Here is a 20,797-nt window from a genome sequence, read left to right on the forward strand (position 1 = left end):
ACCTTATCCACACTGTGTCAACTCCTGAGCCAGTTTTTATTGTCACCAGGAGATGAATTCACCACTCCCAGAAGCCATTTTTTCCTTTTTTTTTTTTTTAATTTTGCTTTTATTTGAGAGGAGAGATAGAAGAAAAGAGAGAGGGTGGAGGATAGGTAGCATAATGGTTATGCAAACAGATTCACATGCCTGAGGCTCCAAAGTCTCAGGTTCAATCCCCTGCACCACCATAAGCCAGAGGTGAACAGTGCTCTAGTAGAAAGAAAGAAAGAAAGAAAGAAAGAAAGAAAGAAAGAAAGAAAGAAAGAAAGAAAGAGAGAGAGAGGAAGGAAGGAAGGAAGAAAGGAAGGAAAGAAGGAGGGTGGGAGGGAGGAAGGAAGGAAAGAGAGAGAGAGAGAGAGAGAGGCACCTGCAGCCCTAGTCTACTGCTGGTGAAGTTTCTCCCCTGCAGGTGTCTGACAGGGGCTTGACCCCAAGTCCTTGTACACAGTAATGTGAATGCTCTGTGGCCCAGCCCCTTACTAGATGTTCACAAGAGGTCCCCAGGAGGGAGTCGGGCAGTAGCGCGGTTAAGCGCAGGTGGCGCAAAGCACAAGGACCGGCATTAGGATCTCGGTTCAAGCCCCCGGCTCCCCACCTGCAGGGGAGTCGCTTCACAGGCGGTGAAGCAGGTCTGCAGGTGTCTATCTTTCTCTCTCCCTGTCTCCCCCTCCTCTCTCCATTTCTCTCTGTCCTATCCAACAACGAAGGCATCAATAACAACAACAATAATAACAACAACAATAAAACAACAAGGGCAAAAACAAAGGGAAAATAAATAAATAAATAAATTTTTTTTTTAAAAAAAGAGGTCCCAGGAGTCATGTCAGCATACTGTCAGGTTTGGTAACCACCCTGGTGAGGGTCCCTCCTCTTTAAAGCCCATTCCCCCCACCCCTCAGCTCTGGGTTTATGATTCCTGCAGGATGATGAAGGCTCCAAGTACAGTACTTCCTGGCACTGCAGACTGTGGGTTTAACCTCCTGCCACTTCCTGTCATCTGCAAGTCCAACCACAGGCCCCAAAGGCCCCAGGACCCCAGGGAGCCATGGGCTGGTGGGAGGCCTCTGGAAAGTCCAGCACAGCGTGGGTCAGGACCCTGTCCTGCAGGGCTCCTTGGCTTCAGGACCAGGCTGAGTGGAGCCTGCCAACAAATCCGGGTGCTTGGCTAGCCACAAAGGGGCGGAGACCTTCCCAGGCCTTTCTGAAACCTGAGTCCTGGTTGAGGGGGAGATAGAGGAGGGGCTGCCTCCACCCCACCCCACGGCCCCTCCTCTGCCCTGTGCCCCTTCTTCTGGGCTACTCCAGACCCTGGTGGCCACCTTCTGTCACTCAGGCCCTGTGGGGACAGGCTGGGCCACCAGCCAGCTCCATGGACGGAGTCTCTAACTTAGCTCACCTTCCAGCTTTACAAAGAGGAAAGAGGGGTGCGCCGATCTGCCTCGGGGTCCCCTCCTGTAGGAAGAGCCATCTCACCTTGGATGGACAATAAAAGAAAGGACAGAAAGGTCTAGAACTTTTCCCCAGGTATGAATCCCTCCCTTTTGCTTGTGTGTGTGTGTGTGTGTGTGTGTGTGTGTGTGTGTGTGTGTGTGTAAAATGAGTTTTCCACTGATCAGACGAGGAGTCTTCCTCTATCATCTCCCGGGCCTCCTCCTCTGCCTGCCTCAGTCTCCTTGCTGCAGTTCTGAATATCACTCAGTCATTCAACAAACATCTTTTGAGTGCTAGGTACTGAGCAGAGTCCTGAGCAGAATCTGGTCTGTACCAATAACTCTCACTTTTGCTACCGGAGTGCTGGGCTCAGCGTGGTCTGAACTTGGGTGCTATTAACTTGGCAACAGCTGCTAATGACCCCTTCATTGCTACCCCTACTTTTATTAGTAGTAGTAGTATTACTATTACTATTACTATTACCTCCAGGGTATCTCTGGGGCTTGGTGGCGACACTATGAATCCACTGCTCCTAGCAGCCATTTTTTCCATTTTTTTATTGCATAGGACAGAGATAAATTGAGAGAGGAGGGGGAGGGAGAGAGGAAGAAAGGAAGACTGACACCTGGAGACCTGCTTCAAAGCTTGTGAATTGTCCCTAGTACAGGTGGGGAGCCAGGGGCTCGAACCTGTATCCTTCTGTGGGTCCTTACGGTTAGTACTATGTGTGCTTAACCGGGTGCGCCACCACCCTGCCCACCCCACTTTTATTTTATTATTGTAATTGTTATTATTATTATTATTTTTATATTTATTTATTTTCCCTTTTGTTGCACTTGTTGTTTTATTGTTGTAGTTATTATTGTAGTTATTGATGTCGTTGTAGTTTGATAGGACAGAGAGAAATGGAGAGAGGAGGGGAAGACAGAGGAGGGAGAGAAAGATAGACACCTGCAGACCTGCTTCACCGATTATGAAACAACTCCCCTGCAGGTGGGGAGCCAGGGGCTCGAACCAGGATCCTTACGTCGGTCCTTGTGCTTTGCACCACGTGCGCTTAACCCATTGCACTACCGCCCGACTCCCTGTTGTTGTTGTTGTTGTTGTTGTTGTTGTTATTCAGAGCATAACTCAGCTCTGGCTTATCGTGGTGCTGGGGATTGAACCTGGAACTTCAGAGTCTCAGGTCTGAAAGTCTTTCTGTAGAACCGCTATGCTGTCTCTCCAGCCCTAACCTCACTTTTTGAGAAGGACAGTTTGTCTCAGCCAGATGAGCTCATACAGCAGGCAGGGAAAATGCCCTCATGAGGGTAGACAGGGCGTGGGAAAGTACGAGTAAGCCAGAATTCATGGAAGGCAGGGAAAGGTTGACTGAATTTTTAAAAAATATTTATTTATTTATTTCCTTTTGTTGCCCTTGTTTTATTGTTGTATTTATTATTGTTGTTGCTATTGATGTCGTCGTTGTTGGATAGGACAAAGAGAAATGGAGAGAGAAGGGGAAGACAGAGGGGGGGGAGAGAAAGATAGGCACCTGCAGACCTGCTTCACTGCTTGTGAAGCGACCTGCCTGCAGGTGGGGAGCCAGGGGCTTGAACCGGGATCCTTACGCCTGTCCTTGTGCTTTGTGCCACCTGCGCTTAACCCACTGCGCTACCACCCAACTCCTGGGTTGACTGAATTTTGACCCAGGCTTCTAAGGAGTGAGATGGCAGCAGGGTTGGGTTGGGAGTGGTGGTGAAGTGAGCCTTCCAGAGCCCCCCTTGGGATACTGGGGGTCTGCTGGCACATGGGATCAGTGGGGGGGTCAAGATTGGGGGTCTTTCCTCCTCATTCCTGGCCCAGGGGAGCTGGGGAGGCCAGAAGATAGACTAAAAGGACTTGAGACCTCAGCCCTAGCCAGGCTGTCTGGAAGTGTCCATAGTAGGGGCTAACCTGATTGGTGGGTACAATGTCCCAGCAGCCTGAGAGATAAGGGACCCCAGGTTGGGGAGGCTTGCAAGGCCCAGATTGCTCTCAACCCCCACCCCCACCTTCCTCATGGTGTTCACCTCCCATGTCCCAGCTATCCCCGGGGCCAGGCAGAGGGAACACAATGGCTGATTATTCCATGGGGAGCTGTCCTGGGCCCCATGAATGGGGTATTGAAAACCCTGTGCCCACGAACAGATAGGTTTCCATCTGGCAGGTTGCCAGGCAGAGGCACCCCTGGGGAATGGGGGCTGAAGTGTGTTGCCGCTAGGAGGGGTGCCCTCCTTGGACAGCTCACTATCCATAGGCCCCAAACAGAGCCTTCATCTAAACCAACCTCCAGCCCCCCTTCGGACAGTCCTCACTCTCTTGTTCAGTTTCTTGAAGGAAAGGGGAGACAGGGATTTGGGGTGCTTTGGGAGATGCTAGTTACAGAGTGGGAATGTTCTCTGGGAGCCAGGTGGTGGCACACCTCATTAAGCACCTCACAACAGTGCACAAGGACCCAGGTTCAAGCCCCCAGTCTCCACCTGCAGGGGGGAAAGCTCCACAAGTGGCGAAGTAGAGCTACAGGTGTCTCTCTATTTCTGTCCCCCTCTGGTAATCCTCTGCTTCATAAAATAAATAAGTACATAAAGTAATTTTTAAAAGATTTCATTGGGCAGTGGAGACAGCATAATGGTTTTGCAAAAGGTTTTCTTGCCTGAGGCTCCAGTGTCCCAGATTCAATTCATAGCACCACCAGCAGCCAGAGCTCGAACCAGGATCCTTATGCTGGTCCTTGTGCTTCGCGCCATGTGTGCATAACCTGCTGTGCTACCGCCCAGCCCCCTATTACTATTATTTTTAACAGAGCACTTCTCAGCTCTGTCTTCCCCTCCTCTCTCCATTTCTCTCTGTCCTATGTAACAGCTATGACATCAATAGCAACAACAATAGTAACTATAACAATAAAAAACAAGGGCAAAAAAAAAGGGAATAAATATTTTGAAAAATCACAACTTCGCAAGGAAAAACTCATTCATAAAAGGAAGAGGAGGAGGATGGGAATGTGAAGAAAGGTAAGGGAAAAGGAGGAGGAGGAAGAAGAGAACAAAACAGCTGTCCATCTCTGTCTCCCCTAAAATATGTGGGGGTTCTCACCAGGGAGTTTCAATGCCGTATTTTGGGACTCCTGTCCTGGAGATTAAATTCCCAGGCCTCAAGCCTAAATGTACTTACCCCATAGGCTCGTTCTCTCTCCAGCCGGCCTCCCTCCTGGATCCCTCCTCAGCTCCCATCTTTCCCATCGGCCAACTGAATGCGCACCCCAAATGGAAATGCCAACCCCACCCCACCCCCACTCTCCCTGGGTCTGTTCCCACTGGAAGATATGGTCTTTCATTCCAGATGTTCCAGCTGTGACTTCTCCCCAGCCCCTCAATGGAACCTTCTGGAAGACCACCAGCCAGCTGGATATACAAGGAGGCCGAGATGCCTGTTGGTCCCCTGGCAAAGGACAACAGCACGGGGTGGAGGCTGGGAGACAGAACCACTGCCCCGCCTCCTCTTCCCCCAGCCCTGTCCTTCCTCTTCCTCCTGCCACTGGGTGAGTGTTCCTCCCCCACCTCCTGGAAAGTGTCTCTCGCTGTGTCCTTCTCAGTGCAACAGGAGACACTGGCCCCAGGAGCAGAAGGCTCAGTGCTGGGGGTGATGGCTCCAGGTACACAGAGTGGGGCCATCGGGGGACAGTGGAAAGAGGGAAGGGGAGAAGCAGGTGGCTTCAAAGATGGCATGGGGACTAGAAGAGCAGGTGGTGACTATCCAAACTCAAGAAAGAAGATTTGGGGGACCTGAGACTGGTGACAGATCTGTCTCTGGACTCTCAAGCCCGAGGTCCTGAGTCCGAGATGCCCCCCATCTGCATGTTGTCAGGCTTTGAGCTCCGGCACCACCAAGGAATGACATAGCGTAGGAGGAAGCTCTGGTGTTGAGGTGTCTCTCCAACAAAATAGCTCATCTGGATAGTGTGCTGCTCACACCTGCGCCACAGACCATGGCAAAGTAACACACTATCCAGGTGAACTGCTGAGGGACAGCTGTGGACCCTGGGGGCACCAAGACATACATGACAGACATGGCTGTTTTGCCAGGCAGAAGGGGTGTACATATGACACCTAGAGATTCTAAGAGAAGAGAAAACATTTCTAGCTGAGGGCTCTGGGAGGACTTCCTGGAGGAGAGGGTTCCAGGTGCTGAGACTTACAGGAGCTATAGTGAGGATGGGGAAGGGGCAGGCAGGGCAGGGTCAGACAGAACAGCCCAAGCAGAGAACACTGCCCAGCGACAGATCTGTAGAAAGACTAACAGAAATTAAGAAGTAACTTTTGGGTAAGTAAGCACACTGGGTTAAGTGCTCACATTGCAGTTCACAAGGACTCAGGTTCAAGCCCCTGTCCCCCACCTGCAGGGGGAAAGCTTCATGAGTGGTGAAGCAGGGCTGCAGGTGTCTCTCTGTCTTTCTCCATCTACCTCTCCCCTCTCAATTCCTCTGTCTCTATCTAATAATAAATATATATATATACACACATATATATATATTTTAAAAAAATAAGATAGGGTGGTCAGAAGATGCTAGGAGTCTGGGGACAGTCAGGGCAATAGCAGACAAGATGGGGGTCCCAGGAGAGGTTCTGGAAGAGTGGGAAGAGCAGAGGAAAGGGGGAGTGAGAGCCAGGACCCAGGAAGGGGGAGCTGGGTTCCCAGGACCAGGTGGGACATAGAAGTCACTGCTGTCCTCTCTGTTTCAGCGAACGCCCTTCAGTCCACCCCACTAGTCTTTCCAGGTAGGTGAGGGGGGCTTCCTCCCTGCCCCCAAAAACCACTCCAATGCTGGAAAGTGACCGCTAGAGTAGCCCTCTTTTATTCTAGATGCCCCCAAAGGACTGAGTCTGGCTCCCCACTTTACAGAGAAGGAGAGATAGGGCTCAGTGCCCAGGTGGGCATGGTGGGACCCCTAGTTTGGGTTCAGAGCCCCCATCCCCAGTGCCAGCTCTTCCCCTCCCCACAGAGCTGCGGCTGGTGGGCGGCCCCAGTCGCTGCCGGGGTCGCCTGGAGGTCCTGCACAGTGGTGCCTGGGGCAGTGTGTGTGATGACGACTGGGACGTGGTGGATGCCAATGTGGTGTGTCGCCAGCTGGGCTGCGGCCTGGCACTGCCGGTGCCCAGGCCCCTCGCCTTTGGCCAGGGTCGAGGCCCCATCCTGCTGGACAACGTGGAGTGCGGAGGTCAGGAGTCAGCGCTGAGCCAGTGCGGCAGCCGGGGCTGGGGCGTGCACAACTGCTTCCACTATGAGGATGTGGCAGTGCTTTGCCATGGTGAGACCCAGACAGAGGAGTGGGGGAGGGGCATCTTCCTGTCACCCCTTGGGCCCCTTTTTATTTGGGTACAGAGAGGGACATTGAGACCCAGAAAGGGTGACATGGGTTTATAGGGTGTCAGGGTTTAAACCCAGAGCCTCCCACTTGGTAAGACTAGCTCTCAGGACAGTCACCTGGATGGTGGCCTCATCCTAGAGTTTTGGACCCAGCAGGATTAGGGTGGAACCGGAGGGCTTACATTTCTAAAAAGCTTTTTTTTTTTCTTTTTAAGATTTTATTTATTGATGAGAAAGATGGGAGGAGAGAGAAAGAACCAGACACCACTTTGGTCCATGTGCTGCTGGAGATTGAACTCAAGACTTCATGCTTGAGAGTCCAATGCTTTATCCACTGCACCACCTCCCAGACCACCATTTCTTTTTTTTTTTTTTCTTTTTTTTCTTTCTTTATTGGGGAATTAATGTTTTACATTCAACAGTAAATACAATAGTTTGTACATGCATAACATTCCCCAGTTTCCCATATAACAATACAACCCGACTAGGTCCTCTGTCATCATTCTTGGACCTGTATTCTCCCCCACCCCAGAGTCTTCTACTTTGCTGCTATCCAGACCACCATTTCTAAGTAGTTCTTGGGATATGATACTTGTTTAAAATTTGAAAGAGAGGGAGTCGGGCGGTAGTGCAGAGGGTTAAGTGGCACATGGCGCGAAGTGCAAGGACAGGTGTAAGGACCCCTTGTTTGAGCCCCCAGCTCCCCACCTGCAGGGGAGTACCTTCACAGGCAGTGAAGCAGGTCTGCAGGTGTCTGTCTTTCTCTCCCCGTCTCTGTCTTCCCCTCCTCTCTCCATTTCTCTCTGTCCTATCCAACAACGACAACAACAATAATAACTACAACAATAAAACAACAAGGGCAACAAAGGGGAATAAATAAAAAGAAAAGACTTTAAGAAAAACAAAATTAAATTAAATTAAAAAATAACTACAACAACAATAAAAAACAAGGGCAACAAAAGGGAAAATAAATAAATAAAATATAAAAAAAGAAAAGAAAAAAGAGACAAAGAAAAAGAAAGAGAAAAAAAGGAAAAATGGTGGTCTGGGAGGTGGCACAGTGGTAAAGCTTTAGACTCTCAAGCAGGAGGTCTCGAGTTCCATCCCAGGCAGCACATGTGGGAGTGATGGCTGGTTCTTTCTCTCTCTCTCTTCCTATCTTTCTCACTAATAAATAAATAAATAAAATCTTTAAAAAAAAAAAAGGAAAAATGGCCACCGGGAGTGGTGCAGGCCCTAAGCCCCAACGATAACCCTGGTGGCAAATAATGAATAAATAAATAAAATAAGGGGAAAGTAAGGAACTAAATGAGTGAGGAACTGCAAGACTTCCTCTGAAGCTACTGCTTCCAGGACTCAGCTGGCTCTGCCCCAGGGCTCCTGGCTTGGACCATTTTGTGGGACTCAAACCTAAGGTCCAAATATTCAGGGCTCCATGCTCTGCTTCCTCCCAAGGATAAGGCTGGAGAACTGAAAGGTGTGTGCTCCCCCTTCCACTCTGCTTCCTTTGCAGAATTTTTACCCACGCAGCCCCCAACAAAGAGAGTGCTAGCCAGCAGGGCACCCCCAACGACGCCCCGATATGAGAAAGGTAAGGATAATGCAGCCCCCCCCAGCCTGGGAATAGGGGGATTATCAGCGGGACAACTGGAGACCCCACCCACCATCCCCTTAAGACCCTCAGCTCACTCACTGACTTAGTCTTCACAGAGAAAGGGATGGAAGTGTAGTAAAAAAAAAAAAAAAAAAAACTAGCAGGTGCCCAGGAGGTAGAACACTAGATAAAGCATCAAGCATAAGGTCCTGAGTTTAATCCCTAGCATTGCATATGCCAGAGTGATGCCCTTTTTTAAAAAAATAATTTATTTGTTCATGAGAAAGATAGGAGAGAAAGAACCAGCCATCACTATGGTACATGTGCTGCCAGGGATCAAACTCAGGACCTCATGCTTGAAAGTCTAGTGCCTTAGCCACTACACCACTTCCTGGACCATGTGATGCCCTTTTAAAAAAAAATATGTATTTATTTATTCCCTTTTGTTGTCCTTGTCGTTTTCTTGTTGTAGTTATTATTGATGTCATTGTTGTTGGATAGGACAGAAAGAAATGGAGAGAGGAGGGGAAGACAGAGGGGGAGAGAAAGATAGACACCTGCAGACCTGCTTTACCGCCTGTGAAGGGACTCCCCTGCAGGTGGGGAGCCGGGGTTCAAACCGGGATCCTTACACTGGTCCTTGTGCTTTGTGCCACATGTGCTTAACCCGCTGCTCTTACTGCCTGACTCCTGAGTGATGCCTTTTTTTTTTTTAATTAAAAAAAAAATTTTTTTTTATATTTTATTTATTTATTCCCTTTTGTTGCCCTTGTTGTTTTATTGTTGTAGTTATTATTGTTGTTGTCGTTGTTGGATAGTACAGAGAGAAATGGAGAGAGGAGGGGAAGACAGAGAGGAGGAGAGAAAGATAGACACCTGCAGACCTGCTTCACCGCCTGTGAAGCTACTCCCCTGCAGGTGGGGAGCCGGGGTTCGAACCGGGATCCTTATGCTGGTCCTTGTGCTTAGCGCCACGTGCGCTTAACCCGCTGCGCTACAGCCCGACTCCCGCCTTTTTTTTTTTTTGTCTTTCTCATCATTAAAAATAAAAGTAGGGCTGGGGAGACAGCATAATGTTTATACAAAGGACTTTCAAGCTGAAGGCACTGAGACCTCGGATTCAGTCTCCAGCACCACCATAAGCTACAGTTTGAACCATGCTCTGGTTATAAATAAATAAATAACAGTACAAGTCAAAAATTTTTAATTATCTTTATTTATTTATTTATTGGATAGAGACAGCCGGAAATTGAGAGGGAAGGGGTGATAGAGAGGGAGAGAGACGGAGAGACATCTGCAACACTGCTTCACTGTTTGTGAAGTTTTCTCCCTGCAAGTGGGGGAATGGGGACTCGAACCTGGGTCCTTGCGCATTGTAGCATGTACATTTAACCATGTGTGCCACCACCCATCCCTAGTTTTTAAAATTTTTATTTATTTTACAGACATCCAGAAATCAAGAGGAAGGGGTTACACAGATAGGGAGGGAGAGTTCAAGCCTCTGGACCCTACCTGCAGGGGGAAAGCTTCATAAGTGGTGAAGCAGGGCTGCAGGTGTCTGTCTCTCTCTACCTCTCTACCTCCTCCTCCCCTCTCAGTTTCTCTGTGTCTCTATCCAATAATAAATGAATAAAGTACTTTTAAAAGAGAGGTGGGGCTGGAGACAGCATAATGGTTATGCAAAAGACTCATGCCTGAGGCTCTTAAGTCCCAGGTTTAATCCCCAGTACCACCATAAACCAGAGCTGAGCAGGACACTGGCCTCTATATATCTCTCATTAAAATAAATAAAAATTGGGGGGCACAACTGGTTGAGCACAACAAAGCTGGTGACACAACTGGTTGAGCACACAGGTTACAGTGTACAAGGACCCAGGTTCGAGCCTCCCCGTCCCCACCTGCAGGGCGAGTGGTGAAGCAGTGCTGCAGGTGTCTATCTCTTTTTTTTATATTTATTTTATTTATTTATTCCCTTTTGTTGCCCTTGTTTTATCGTTGTAGTTATTATTGTTGTTGTCGTTGTTGGATAGGACAGAGAGAAATGGAGAGAGGAGGGGAAGACAGAGAGGAGGAGAGAAAGATAGACACCTGCAGACCTGCTTCACCGCCTGTGAAGTGACTCCCCTGCAGGTGGGGAGCCGGGGTTAGAACCGGGATCCTTATGCCAGTCCTTGTGCTTTGCGCCACCTGCGCTTAACCCGCTGCGCTACAGCCCGACTCCCTCTGTCTATCTCTGTCTCCCTCTTCTCTCGATTTTTGGCTGTCTATCCAACAGATAAAGATAATAAAAATATTTTAAATAAATAGATAAAAATTATAAAGAAACAGACACCTGCAGCACTGCTTCACCACTCGTTAAGTTCCCCCACACACAGAGATGGGGACCGGGGGCTTGAACCTTGCGCACTGTACATGTGTGCTCAAATAAATGTGCCACCAGCCACCCCCACAGTACGAGTTTGAAGAAAGAGACAGGCACTGGAGTTCATGTAGTGGGAGAGTCATACAAGTACAAAGTGACATAGGCGAAGACATTGGCAAGTGTTCCTCCCAGATGGTCAGATCTAAAGGTGAAGACAGTCCGAGGAGGAAGAGGGTCCCCTGGTCCAGAGATCGGGGAGGACTTCCTGGAGGGAGAGCTGTTTCACCACAGCACCGCGTGTCCCCTGACCCTGGGGCACAGCGCACAGAGCAGGGGCAGGTGCTCCCTGGCCGCTCGCCGTCCCCAGGTGAGGGCAACGTGCGGCTGGTGGGCGGCGCGGGCCCGTGCGAGGGCCGGGTGGAGATCCTGCACGGAGGCCGGTGGGGCACGGTATGTGATGACGACTGGGGGCTGCCGGACGCCGCTGTGGTCTGCCGCCAGCTGGGCTGCGGGGAGGCCCTGGCCGCCACCACCAACGCCTTCTTCGGCTACGGCACCGGGCACATCCTGCTGGACAACGTGCACTGCGAGGGCGGCGAGCCCCGCCTGGCAGCCTGCCTGAGCCTGGGCTGGGGCGTGCACAACTGCGGCCACCACGAGGACGCCGGCGCGCTCTGCGCAGGTGCGGCCCGGGGCGGGGCTTTAGCGGAGGCGCGGTCTGCTTGGGCGTGGCGTCGCGTGTGGGCGTGGCTTTCACCGGGCGTGGCCTGAGGGGCTCTGTGATGGGCGTGGTCTACAGGGTGGGCGTGGCTTGGCGGGCAGGGGTGGGACTTGTCCAAACGCAGCAGGAGGTTGGTGGAACCTGATGGTGGGCCTGGAGAGCTGTGCAGCAGCCATTAAAGTCCCCAGAACTCTCCAGGAAGGCTCCCCAACACCCCACCATCACCCCAATAACTTGGTACTTCTCTGCAAGTGCGGCAGATAGTCCCTGCTCTCTCTGTGTGTGGTGAGTTTCAGGGCCGAGGCAGCACTGCAGTCTGTTCCACCAACACTGCAGAGTTAATCTGGCAGTACCCCAAGAATGTCTGCGGAATGTCCGTCCATTTCCAAGTACTCTTCACAGACTGATTCAGAATAATAAAGCAACAGGAATCTAGAATCGCTAGATCCCCCCCACCCCCACCCCAGAGACCCGATAGACTGTGCACTTTGCCATAATCAGTGTTTGAGTTCCTGGCAGCTACGTGGAAGCATCAGCAAAGTGATGAAAAATGCTGGTGGTGTCTGTATCTCATCTTTTATCTAAATAATTTTTTAGCTGAAAGAGCAAGAATAAATAGGGCTGGCAAAACAGCTTTCTTGGATAGTGTATTGCTTTGCCATGTGCACAGCCTATGTTTGAGCCCAGCTCCCGCCCCCCATTGAAGATCTCTGTCACTCTCTTCCTGTCAAGGGTAAAAAAAAAAAAAAAAAAAAAAACTTGCCCCAGAGGTCCTGGAGACCTCTGGAAATAAAGTCTGTTCTAGCGGCCAGGTGGTGGCACACCTGGTTGAGCGCACTTGTTACAATGTACAAGGACCCCGAGTTCGAGCTCCAGGTCCCCAGCTGCAGCGGGAAAGCTTTGCAAGTGGTGAAGCAGGGCTGCAGGTGTCTCTTTGTCTCTCTCCCACTCTTTCTCCCCTTCCTTCTCTTCTTGATTTCTGGCTGCCTCTATCCAATAAATAAAGATAATTTTAAAAAAGGTCTATTCTAAGGATGCCCTCTCATTCCTCCGGAAAGCCCAATACTGACTAGGAGCAGAACCTTGACCCCTGAACCTTTTTTTTCTTTCCTTTTCTCCCATTCTAGTGCTGGGTGCTCCAACTTTCACAGCACTGCCACCCTCAGCAACCAGAGAGGACCTGGCCTGGCACACGGAGCCCTACGGTAAGGAGCTTTTAGGCTGCGTGGTATAGAGATGAGAGGGACCTGGCTGGGAATCTGGAAGGCTGTTTTGGTTCCAATAGGAAGGAGGCCTCAACTAGCAGGCCAGGGCTTTTGGCCAGATGGTAAAGAGGTGGGTGAGAGAACGGATGAGCAGATGGAGCAAGGATGAAATCCAGAGCTCTGAAAAGTTCAGCGGGAGGGAGGGGGTGGCGAGCGAGTTCCTTAAAGCTCTGAAGTAAAATCTGGGTGCTGAGTTTGGGGCCTGAGAGTCTACTGACATAAAGGAATGAATGGGATAGGGGGAGGTAGCACAGTGGTGATGTAAAAAGACTTTCATACCTGGGGTTCCAAGTTCCCAGGTTCAATCCCTGGCACCACCATAAGTCAGAGCTGGCTGAAATGAAATGGGGGAGGCTGGACAGTGGAGCACCTGGTTGAGTGTGCAATGACCTGGGTTCAAGCCTCTGTTCCCCACCAGCAAAGGGAAGCTTCACAATGAAGCAATGCTGCAGGTCTCTCTATCCCTCTCCTTCCTCATTCCCTTTTAATTTCTCTGTCTCCAGCCAAAATAAAGAGATAAATACAGGGCAGGAGTAGATAGAATAATGGTTATATAAAGAGACTCTCATGCCTGAGGCTCCATAGTCCCAGGTTTAATCCTCTGTGCCACCATAAATCAAAGCTGAACAGTGCTCTGGTTAAAAGATAAGTAAAAATAAAAAATAAAACTTATTTAAAAAAAAAAGCACAAGGACTCAGGTTCAAGCCCCTGGTCCCCACTTGCAGGGCGGAAGCTTGACAAGCTGTGAGTTGGATCCCCAGCAGCACATGTACCAGAGTGATCTGGTTCTTTCTCCTTCCTTCTATCTTTCTCAGTAATAAATAATTTAAAAAAGAAAAAGAAGTCGGGTGGTAGCGCAGTGGGTTAAGCGCACGTGGGGCAAAGCGCACGGTCTGGCATAATGATCCCGCTTGGAGCCCGCGGCTCCCCACCTGCAGGGGTCGCTTCACAGGTGGTGAAGCAGGTCTGCTAGTGTCTTTCTCTCCCTCTGTCTTCCACTCCTCTCTCCATTTCTCTCTTTCCTAACAACGACAACAATAATAACTACAACAATAAAACATGGGCAACAAAAGGGAATAAATACTTTTGGGGAGTCAGGCGGTAACATAGCCGGTTAAGCACACGTGGTGCAAAGCGCAAGTTCTGGCATAAGGATCCTGGTTCGAGCCCCCGGCTCCCCACCTGCAGGGGAGTCGCTTCATAGCATGTGAACCAGGTCTGCAGGTGTCTTTCCCTCCCTCTCTCTATCTTCCCCTCCTCTCTCCATTTCTCCCCCTGTCTTCCCCTCCTCTATTTCTCTGTCCTATCCAACAACGACGACATCAATAATAACAACAATAAAACAAGGGCAACAAAAACGGAATTAAATATTTTTAAAAATACTTTTTAAAAAAAGAATATAAAAAGGGGGTCGGGCGGTGGCGCAGTGGGTTAAGCGCATGTGGCGCAAAGCGCAGGGACCGGCGTAAGGATCCCGGTTCGAGCCCCCGGCTCCCCACCTGCAGGGGAGTCGCTTCACAGGCGGTGAAGCAGGTCTGCAGGTGTCTATTTTTCTCTCCCCTTCTCTGTCTTCCCCTCCTCTCTCCATTTCTCTCTGTCCTATCCAACAACGAATTGCGTCAACAAGGGCAATAATAATAACCACAATGAAGCTACAACAAGGGCAACAAAAGGGGGAAAAAATGGCCTCCAGGAGCGGTGGATTCATGGTGAAGGCACCGAGCCCAGCAATAACCCTGGAGGAGGAAAAAAAAAAAAAAAAAAAAAAAAATATATATATATATATATATATATATATATATGGAGAAAGAAGGTGGTCCGGGAGGTGGTGTAGTGGATAAACCATTGGACTCTCAAGCATGAGGTCTTGAGTTCAATCCCCAGAAGCACATGTACCAGAGTGATGTCTGGTTCTTTCTCTCTCTCTTCCTATCTTTCTCACTAATAAATAAATAAAATCTTAAGAGGAAAAAAAAGAAATAAGAAGTGGAAAAATAGCTCACTTCGTTAGAGCACTGCTTTGCTATGTGCACCCAGGTTTGAACACGGCCCCCACGCACTGGAGGAAGCTTCGGTGCTATGGTTTCTTTCACGGATATCTAGCTCTCTGTCTCTGTTAGAATGTAATAAATGAATAAAACTTAAAGAACGAATAATAGATGTACACTTAAGAATCGGGACTGGAGCTGTCATCAGGATTGACATTAGGATAATACCTCCAAGTTAGGGTTCTGTTCCTTTCTATCAAGTTTCATGAGGGCCCCATATGATGTCTAAAGCAGGGTTTCAATAGGGGCCTATCCAACAACGACAGCAATAACAGCAATAGTAACAACAATGATAAACAAAGGCAGCAAAAGAGAAAAACTGGGGCCCAGGAGAAGCGGATTGGTAGTGCAGCGATAACCTTGAAGACAAAAAACAACAAATAAATAGTAGGCCGAGGAAGTCCTATTTGGCTTTTCTTTTAAAAAAAATAATAATAATAATAAAAGAAATAAAATCAAATAGTGTTTCCGGGTCCGGGAGGTGGTGCAGTGGATAAAGCGTTGGACTCTCAAGCATGAGGACCTCAGTTCGATCCCCGGCAGCACATGTATCAGAGAGCTGTCTGGTTCTCTCTCCCGTCTATCTTTCTCATAAATAAATAAAATCTAAAAACAAAATAAGACGGGCTCCGTGGGGGTATCTCCGAAGGCCTTGTCCCTTTGAAACTCTACACACCCCTCGTCCGCAGCTACCGGGGCGGGCGCCCTGCCCTCCAGGGAGACGGCCCAGTCCAGCACGGCGGCGGGGGCCTCGGGGAAGAAAAGTAAGTGCTGCAAGCGGGGTTCCTCGGGGGTGGGCGGGCGGCCATTGCCGGGGCGCTGCAGGGACCGGCGTCCACCCAGCCCCTCGGCCCGGGCCTGTGCGTCCCGCAGGCGGGCGGCTGCGGCTGGTGGGCGGCCCGGGCCCGTGCCGCGGCCGCGTGGAGGTGCTGTACGCCGGCGGCTGGGGCACCGTGTGCGACGACGACTGGGACTTCGCCGACGCGCGCGTGGCCTGCCGGGAAGCGGGCTGCGGGCCGGCGCTGGGCGCCACGGGACTCGGCCACTTCGGCTACGGCAGCGGCCCCGTGCTGCTGGACAACGTAGGCTGCGCAGGCACGGAAGCCCGCCTGAGCGACTGCTTCCACCTGGGCTGGGGCCAGCACAACTGCGGCCACCACGAGGACGCGGGCGCACTCTGCTCAGGTGAGAGGGCCGGGCGAGCGCGCAGCCACCGCCGCTTTGGACCCCCCCCCCCAGCCCCGGGCCGCACGCAAGCGCACACGGCGGTGTGGGCGGGGCCAGCGGCACCAGGGCCAAGAGCTGAGGCCGCGCACAAGCACGCAGTGGGGAGTGGGCGGGGCCAAACAGCATCCGGGCGAGGGCCGGAGCCGCGCGCGGGCACGCACCACGGTGTGTACGGGGCATCTCGTGAGCGCGCCCTGCGGCACTGCGGTGTGTGCGCTGGGCGGGGGAGGCAGTGTCCTCCGCAAAGAGGCGGAGCCCCCGATCTGCGGCTGCGCAGCCTGGGCGGGGCCGGGAAGGGGGTGTCCTCTGCAGTGAGGGGGCGGGGCTTGGGCGGGCGCGCGCTGCGGCAGGCAGTGAGGGGCGGGGCCGGGTTTGGAGCCTGCGCGGCTGCTGCAGGGCGTGGCCTGCGCTTTTGCTCCAGAGTTGGGGGGGGTTCCCACAAAACTTGCGAGCCGAGTTGATCATCTTTGGGGTGGACAAGCGCCTATCTTTGGGAACAGTCAATGGGGTGCTTTCAGAAACAGCTACATTTTATTTTATTTATTATTGTTTTTAACCAGAACACTGCTTACATCTGGTTTGTGATGGTACCAGGGATTGAACCTGGGACCTCTACAAGCCTCAGCAATGAAAGTCTTTTGTATAACCACAAGCCTCAGCAATGAAAGTCTTTTGTATAACCATTATGCTCTCTGCCTGACCCCTACAGTGTGGTCCATTTTAAGATGTTTCTGCCCACTGATTGGTTTGGGAATTACAATGTCATCCTCATTGGATGTCCTGGGATGTAGGAACCTTGTACCCCAATGGGGAGATCTCAGATAATTCTGCTTAGCAGTGTAGACTCAGCCCCCACCTCTGACCCAAGGCAGATGCAAGCAGTTCCTTTCTTTCTCTCTCTCTCTCTCTCTTTTTTTTTTTTTTTGCTTCCAGGGTTATTGCTGGGGCTCGGTGTCAGTACCACGCATCCACTGCTCCTGGGGGCTTCTTTTTTCCCTTTTTGTTGCCCTTGTTTTATTGTTGTTGTGGTTATTGTTGTTGTTATTGATGTCGTAGTTAGTTGTTGAATAGGACAGAGAGAAACCGAGAGAGGAGGGGAAGACAGAGGGTTAGAGAAAGATAGACACCTGCAGACCTACTTCACCACTTATGAAGCGACTCCCCAGCAGGTGGGGAGCCGGGGGCTCAAACCGAGATCTTTGAGCTGGTCCTAGTGCTTTGCACCACGTGCACATAACCCAATGCACTACCGCCTGACCCCCTCTCTCTTAATATTTTATTTGTTCATAAAGGAGATATGCAGAGAGAGAAAGAAATGGACATCACTCTGTTGCATGTGCTGTCAGGGATTTAACCCAGGACCTCATGTCTGAGAGTCCAGTGCCACGGTCCAGACCACAATGGAAGCAGTTTCTCAGGGACTTGAGAAGCCCCTTGTCCCTAGGTCAGGCTATCCTTTCTGTTTAGGGGGTGACCAGGCCTCAAGGAATACTTTCCCTTGTGACAGCTTCCTCTTTCATTCTTGGTTCTTGTCGGACCAGGCCCAGAGGAGCTAGGACTGCAAGCCCAGCAGGAAGGTGCTGAGACCACCCGGGTGCCCACTCCTCGGCCCAGAGATGGTATGTAGCCACCCCACGCCCCAGGAATGAGGGATGGTGGGGAATCGAGATGGGAAGGGCCTGACTTGGGGGAAGTTCCAGCTTGTGGTCACACAGATTTGTCACAGGTCCTGGGACTTTTTTGTTCATTCATGCTAGTCTCAGGCCTCATTATGAGGGGGGATGATGGCCAGAACAAGGGAGGTGGGTTAAGTCAGAATAATCTAGATCACTTCTAGAGTGAGCAAGCCCCTGTGCTGTAAACAGACATGAAAGAATTCATTTTTGCCTGTTTGTATGTTTATGTGGGAAAGTCCAGGAGCAAGAGGGATTCAGTGACCCTCTGGGGACAATGTCATTCTCAAGAGTGGGTCTAGGGACTGGGGTTGTGCACAGAAGTCTAAGGGGAGAGCAGAGAAGAGGCACCCAGCATGCACTGAACGCCCCACAAAGGCCTGTGCACATCCTTCCTGGATGCAGACTGAGAGTGGACTGAAGCAAACCCTTTATTATTTAAATATTTATTTATTTTCCCTTTTGTTGCCCTTGTTGTTTTTTATTGTTGTTGTAGTAGTTATTATTGTTGTTGTTATTGATGTTGTTAGATAGGACAGAGAGAAATGGAGAGAGGAGGGGAAGACAGGGGGAGAGAAAAATAGACACCGGCAGACCTGCCTCACTGCCTGTGAAGTGACCCCCCCCCCCCCGCAAGTGGGGAGCCAGGGACTCGAACTGGGATCCTTATGCCAGTGGGTGCTTGCACTTCGCACCATGTGCGATTAACCCGCTGTGCTACCGCCCAACTCCCTCTTTATTATTTTTTTTTCCTTGTCCATATTAAGTGACAGAGAGGGGAAAAAAGACGTGGAGGGCGGTGCTGGCAGTGACAGCCAGTGCACACACTACAGTACACAAGGACCCAGGTTCAAGCCCCTGGCCCCCACCTGCAGGAGGAAAGCTTCACAAATGGTTAAGCAGGGCTGCAGGTGTCTCTCTGTCTTTCTCCCTCTCTATCTCCATCTCCCCTCTCAATTTCTGACTGTCTCTATCCAATAAGTAAATAAAGATAATAAAAATTTTAAAAGAGAGAGAGAAGGAACTCTGCTCTACTACTTACACCCAGTGCATGGGGCTCTTACATGGTGCTAGAGATTTGAACCCAGGCCCTGGTGCATAGCAAAGTGTGAGCTATCTGAAACCCACCTTATTTAATCTTGTCTGCCCCCTTCCCTATGGTTCCCAGAGCAGCCCTGTATCTCTACCCACTGCCCTTTGCTTCCTCCATCACCCCTTCCCTGGCCTAGTTCAGAAGTGGTGGCCTGCCATGTGCCAGACCCTGCCAGCCTCCCCTTATCCCCACACAGGGCACCTACGTTTGGCCAATGGAGCCCACCGATGTGAAGGGAGAGTGGAGCTCTTCCTGGGGCAGCGCTGGGGCACAGTTTGCGACGATGCCTGGGACCTGAGGGCGGCCATCGTCCTGTGTCGTCAGCTGGGCTGTGGCCAGGCCCTGGCAGCCCCTGGCGAGGCCCATTTTGGCCCGGGCCGAGGCCCCATCCTTCTGGACAATGTCAAGTGCCGGGGGGAGGAGAGCGCCCTGCTGCTATGCTCCCACATCCGCTGGGATGCCCACAACTGCGACCACAGTGAGGATGCAGGGGTCCGGTGCCAGCCTCCATGACCCTGCTGCCTGGAGCCCCCTGGGGCCTGCCTCTCCTCCAGGAAGATGTACTCCTGTGACAACTGCCACTAACTCTCTCCTCTCATCCTTTCCCTGGACAGGGGAGAGTCTGCCCAAATGACAGGCCTGTGTGACTGTCACCTGGCATCAACCATTCATGACCCCATTGCATGAAAGCTCCCACTTTCTGCCCAACCCTAAAAAGGAACATGGGGGGGTGGGCTCTTCTCTTTGCTGGGGCTCCTATTACTGCTCCCAAACCCTTGACGCTGCCTTCCTGCCCCTGGTCCTGGAAGGTCAGGGGTTCTCTGTAAAAGGGGTCTTTCCTTCCCAACTCCCACTCCCAATCTTGGAATCCCCAAGAAGGGAAAGCAGGAGAGGCCCACAGCTCCTCCCTTGCCTTGCCGGGGCTATGGCCCTGGGAGGGCCCCGACTCAGATGGTGCTTGGCTGGACAAGGAGATCGGAGGTCCCAAAGCAGGGACAGGGAGCTAGAACCAGCATCTCGGGTGTGCTGCCCCCCTGCGCCCACCCCTCTCCCCCCCTCCTGCAGCAGAGCCTCCACTGCGCAGACGCAAAGGACCTGAGGGCCTATAGCCACCCGTTCATAGGTGCCAAGTCAATAAAGCATTGCCCACCCACCCCTGTCCCTGAGTCAGTGTTGGGGAGTCCCTGAGTCCCTTTGAGTCACAGAATAGCCTCTGTTGGGTCTCTGGAGGAAGGAGGGTGGAGGGCAGGTCAACAGCATCTTCAGCACATCTGGGAAATGCTGACTCACCACCTCTACCCTCCTGCCTCCTCTGTGTTTTTTTAAAAATATATTTATTTATTAATGAGAGAATCAGAGAGATCAAGAGGGAGGGAGGGACAGAGGGAGAACCAGAGTGTCACTCTGGTACATGTGATGCCAAGGATTGAACTCGAGACCTCATGTTTGAGAGTCCAGTGTTTTTCTGACACCCCACCTTCTGGACCACTCCTCCCTCGCTCCTTTTTTTTTTTTTTAACCAGAGCACTGTTCAGCTCTGGCTTATGGTGGTGCGGGTGCGGGGGATTGAACCTGGGACTTTGGACCCTCCCTCCTTTGTACATGTCTGGAAACCTTAGACCTAAAATAAAGAAGGGGTCCCCTAGATCACGTGGCAAGTGACCCCATAAGGGATGCAAGACCACCAAATGACATGGTAGAGTTACTTAAAGAAAGCTCAGTTCAGGCAGGGGTAGATAGCATAATGGTTATGCAAACAGACTCTCTGCTTGTGGCTCCAAAGTCCCAGGTTCAATCCCCTGCACCACCGTAAACTAGAGCTGAGTAGTGCTCTGGTAAAAAAACAAAAACAAAACAAAAAAAACAAGCTTAGCTGTGGCTGATAGTGGTGCTAGGAATTGAACCTGGAACCTTGGAGCCTCAGGAATGAAAGTCATTTGCAGAACCATTTTTGC

The 20,797-nt window shown here is 51.1% G+C and overlaps 1 protein-coding gene across 1 annotated transcript; it reads left to right on the plus strand.

Annotated features, from left to right (window-relative positions):
* The first annotated feature begins 1,406 nt into the window (after nt 1-1,406).
* Nucleotides 1,407-19,995, plus strand: SSC4D (scavenger receptor cysteine rich family member with 4 domains). Its single transcript, XM_060173466.1, has 11 exons — nt 1,407-1,566; nt 4,834-5,032; nt 6,234-6,269; nt 6,494-6,799; nt 8,372-8,449; nt 11,182-11,496; nt 12,663-12,740; nt 15,539-15,613; nt 15,723-16,034; nt 17,618-17,695; nt 19,039-19,995. Exons 2-11 carry the CDS (start codon nt 4,867-4,869, stop codon nt 19,353-19,355), a joined length of 1,761 nt encoding a protein of 586 aa, XP_060029449.1. The 5' UTR covers nt 1,407-1,566; nt 4,834-4,866; the 3' UTR covers nt 19,356-19,995.
* The last annotated feature ends 802 nt before the right edge of the window (nt 19,996-20,797 follow it).

Source organism: Erinaceus europaeus, chromosome 15 (assembly GCF_950295315.1).
Source record: "Erinaceus europaeus chromosome 15, mEriEur2.1, whole genome shotgun sequence".
NCBI classification, from domain to species: domain Eukaryota; kingdom Metazoa; phylum Chordata; class Mammalia; order Eulipotyphla; family Erinaceidae; genus Erinaceus; species Erinaceus europaeus.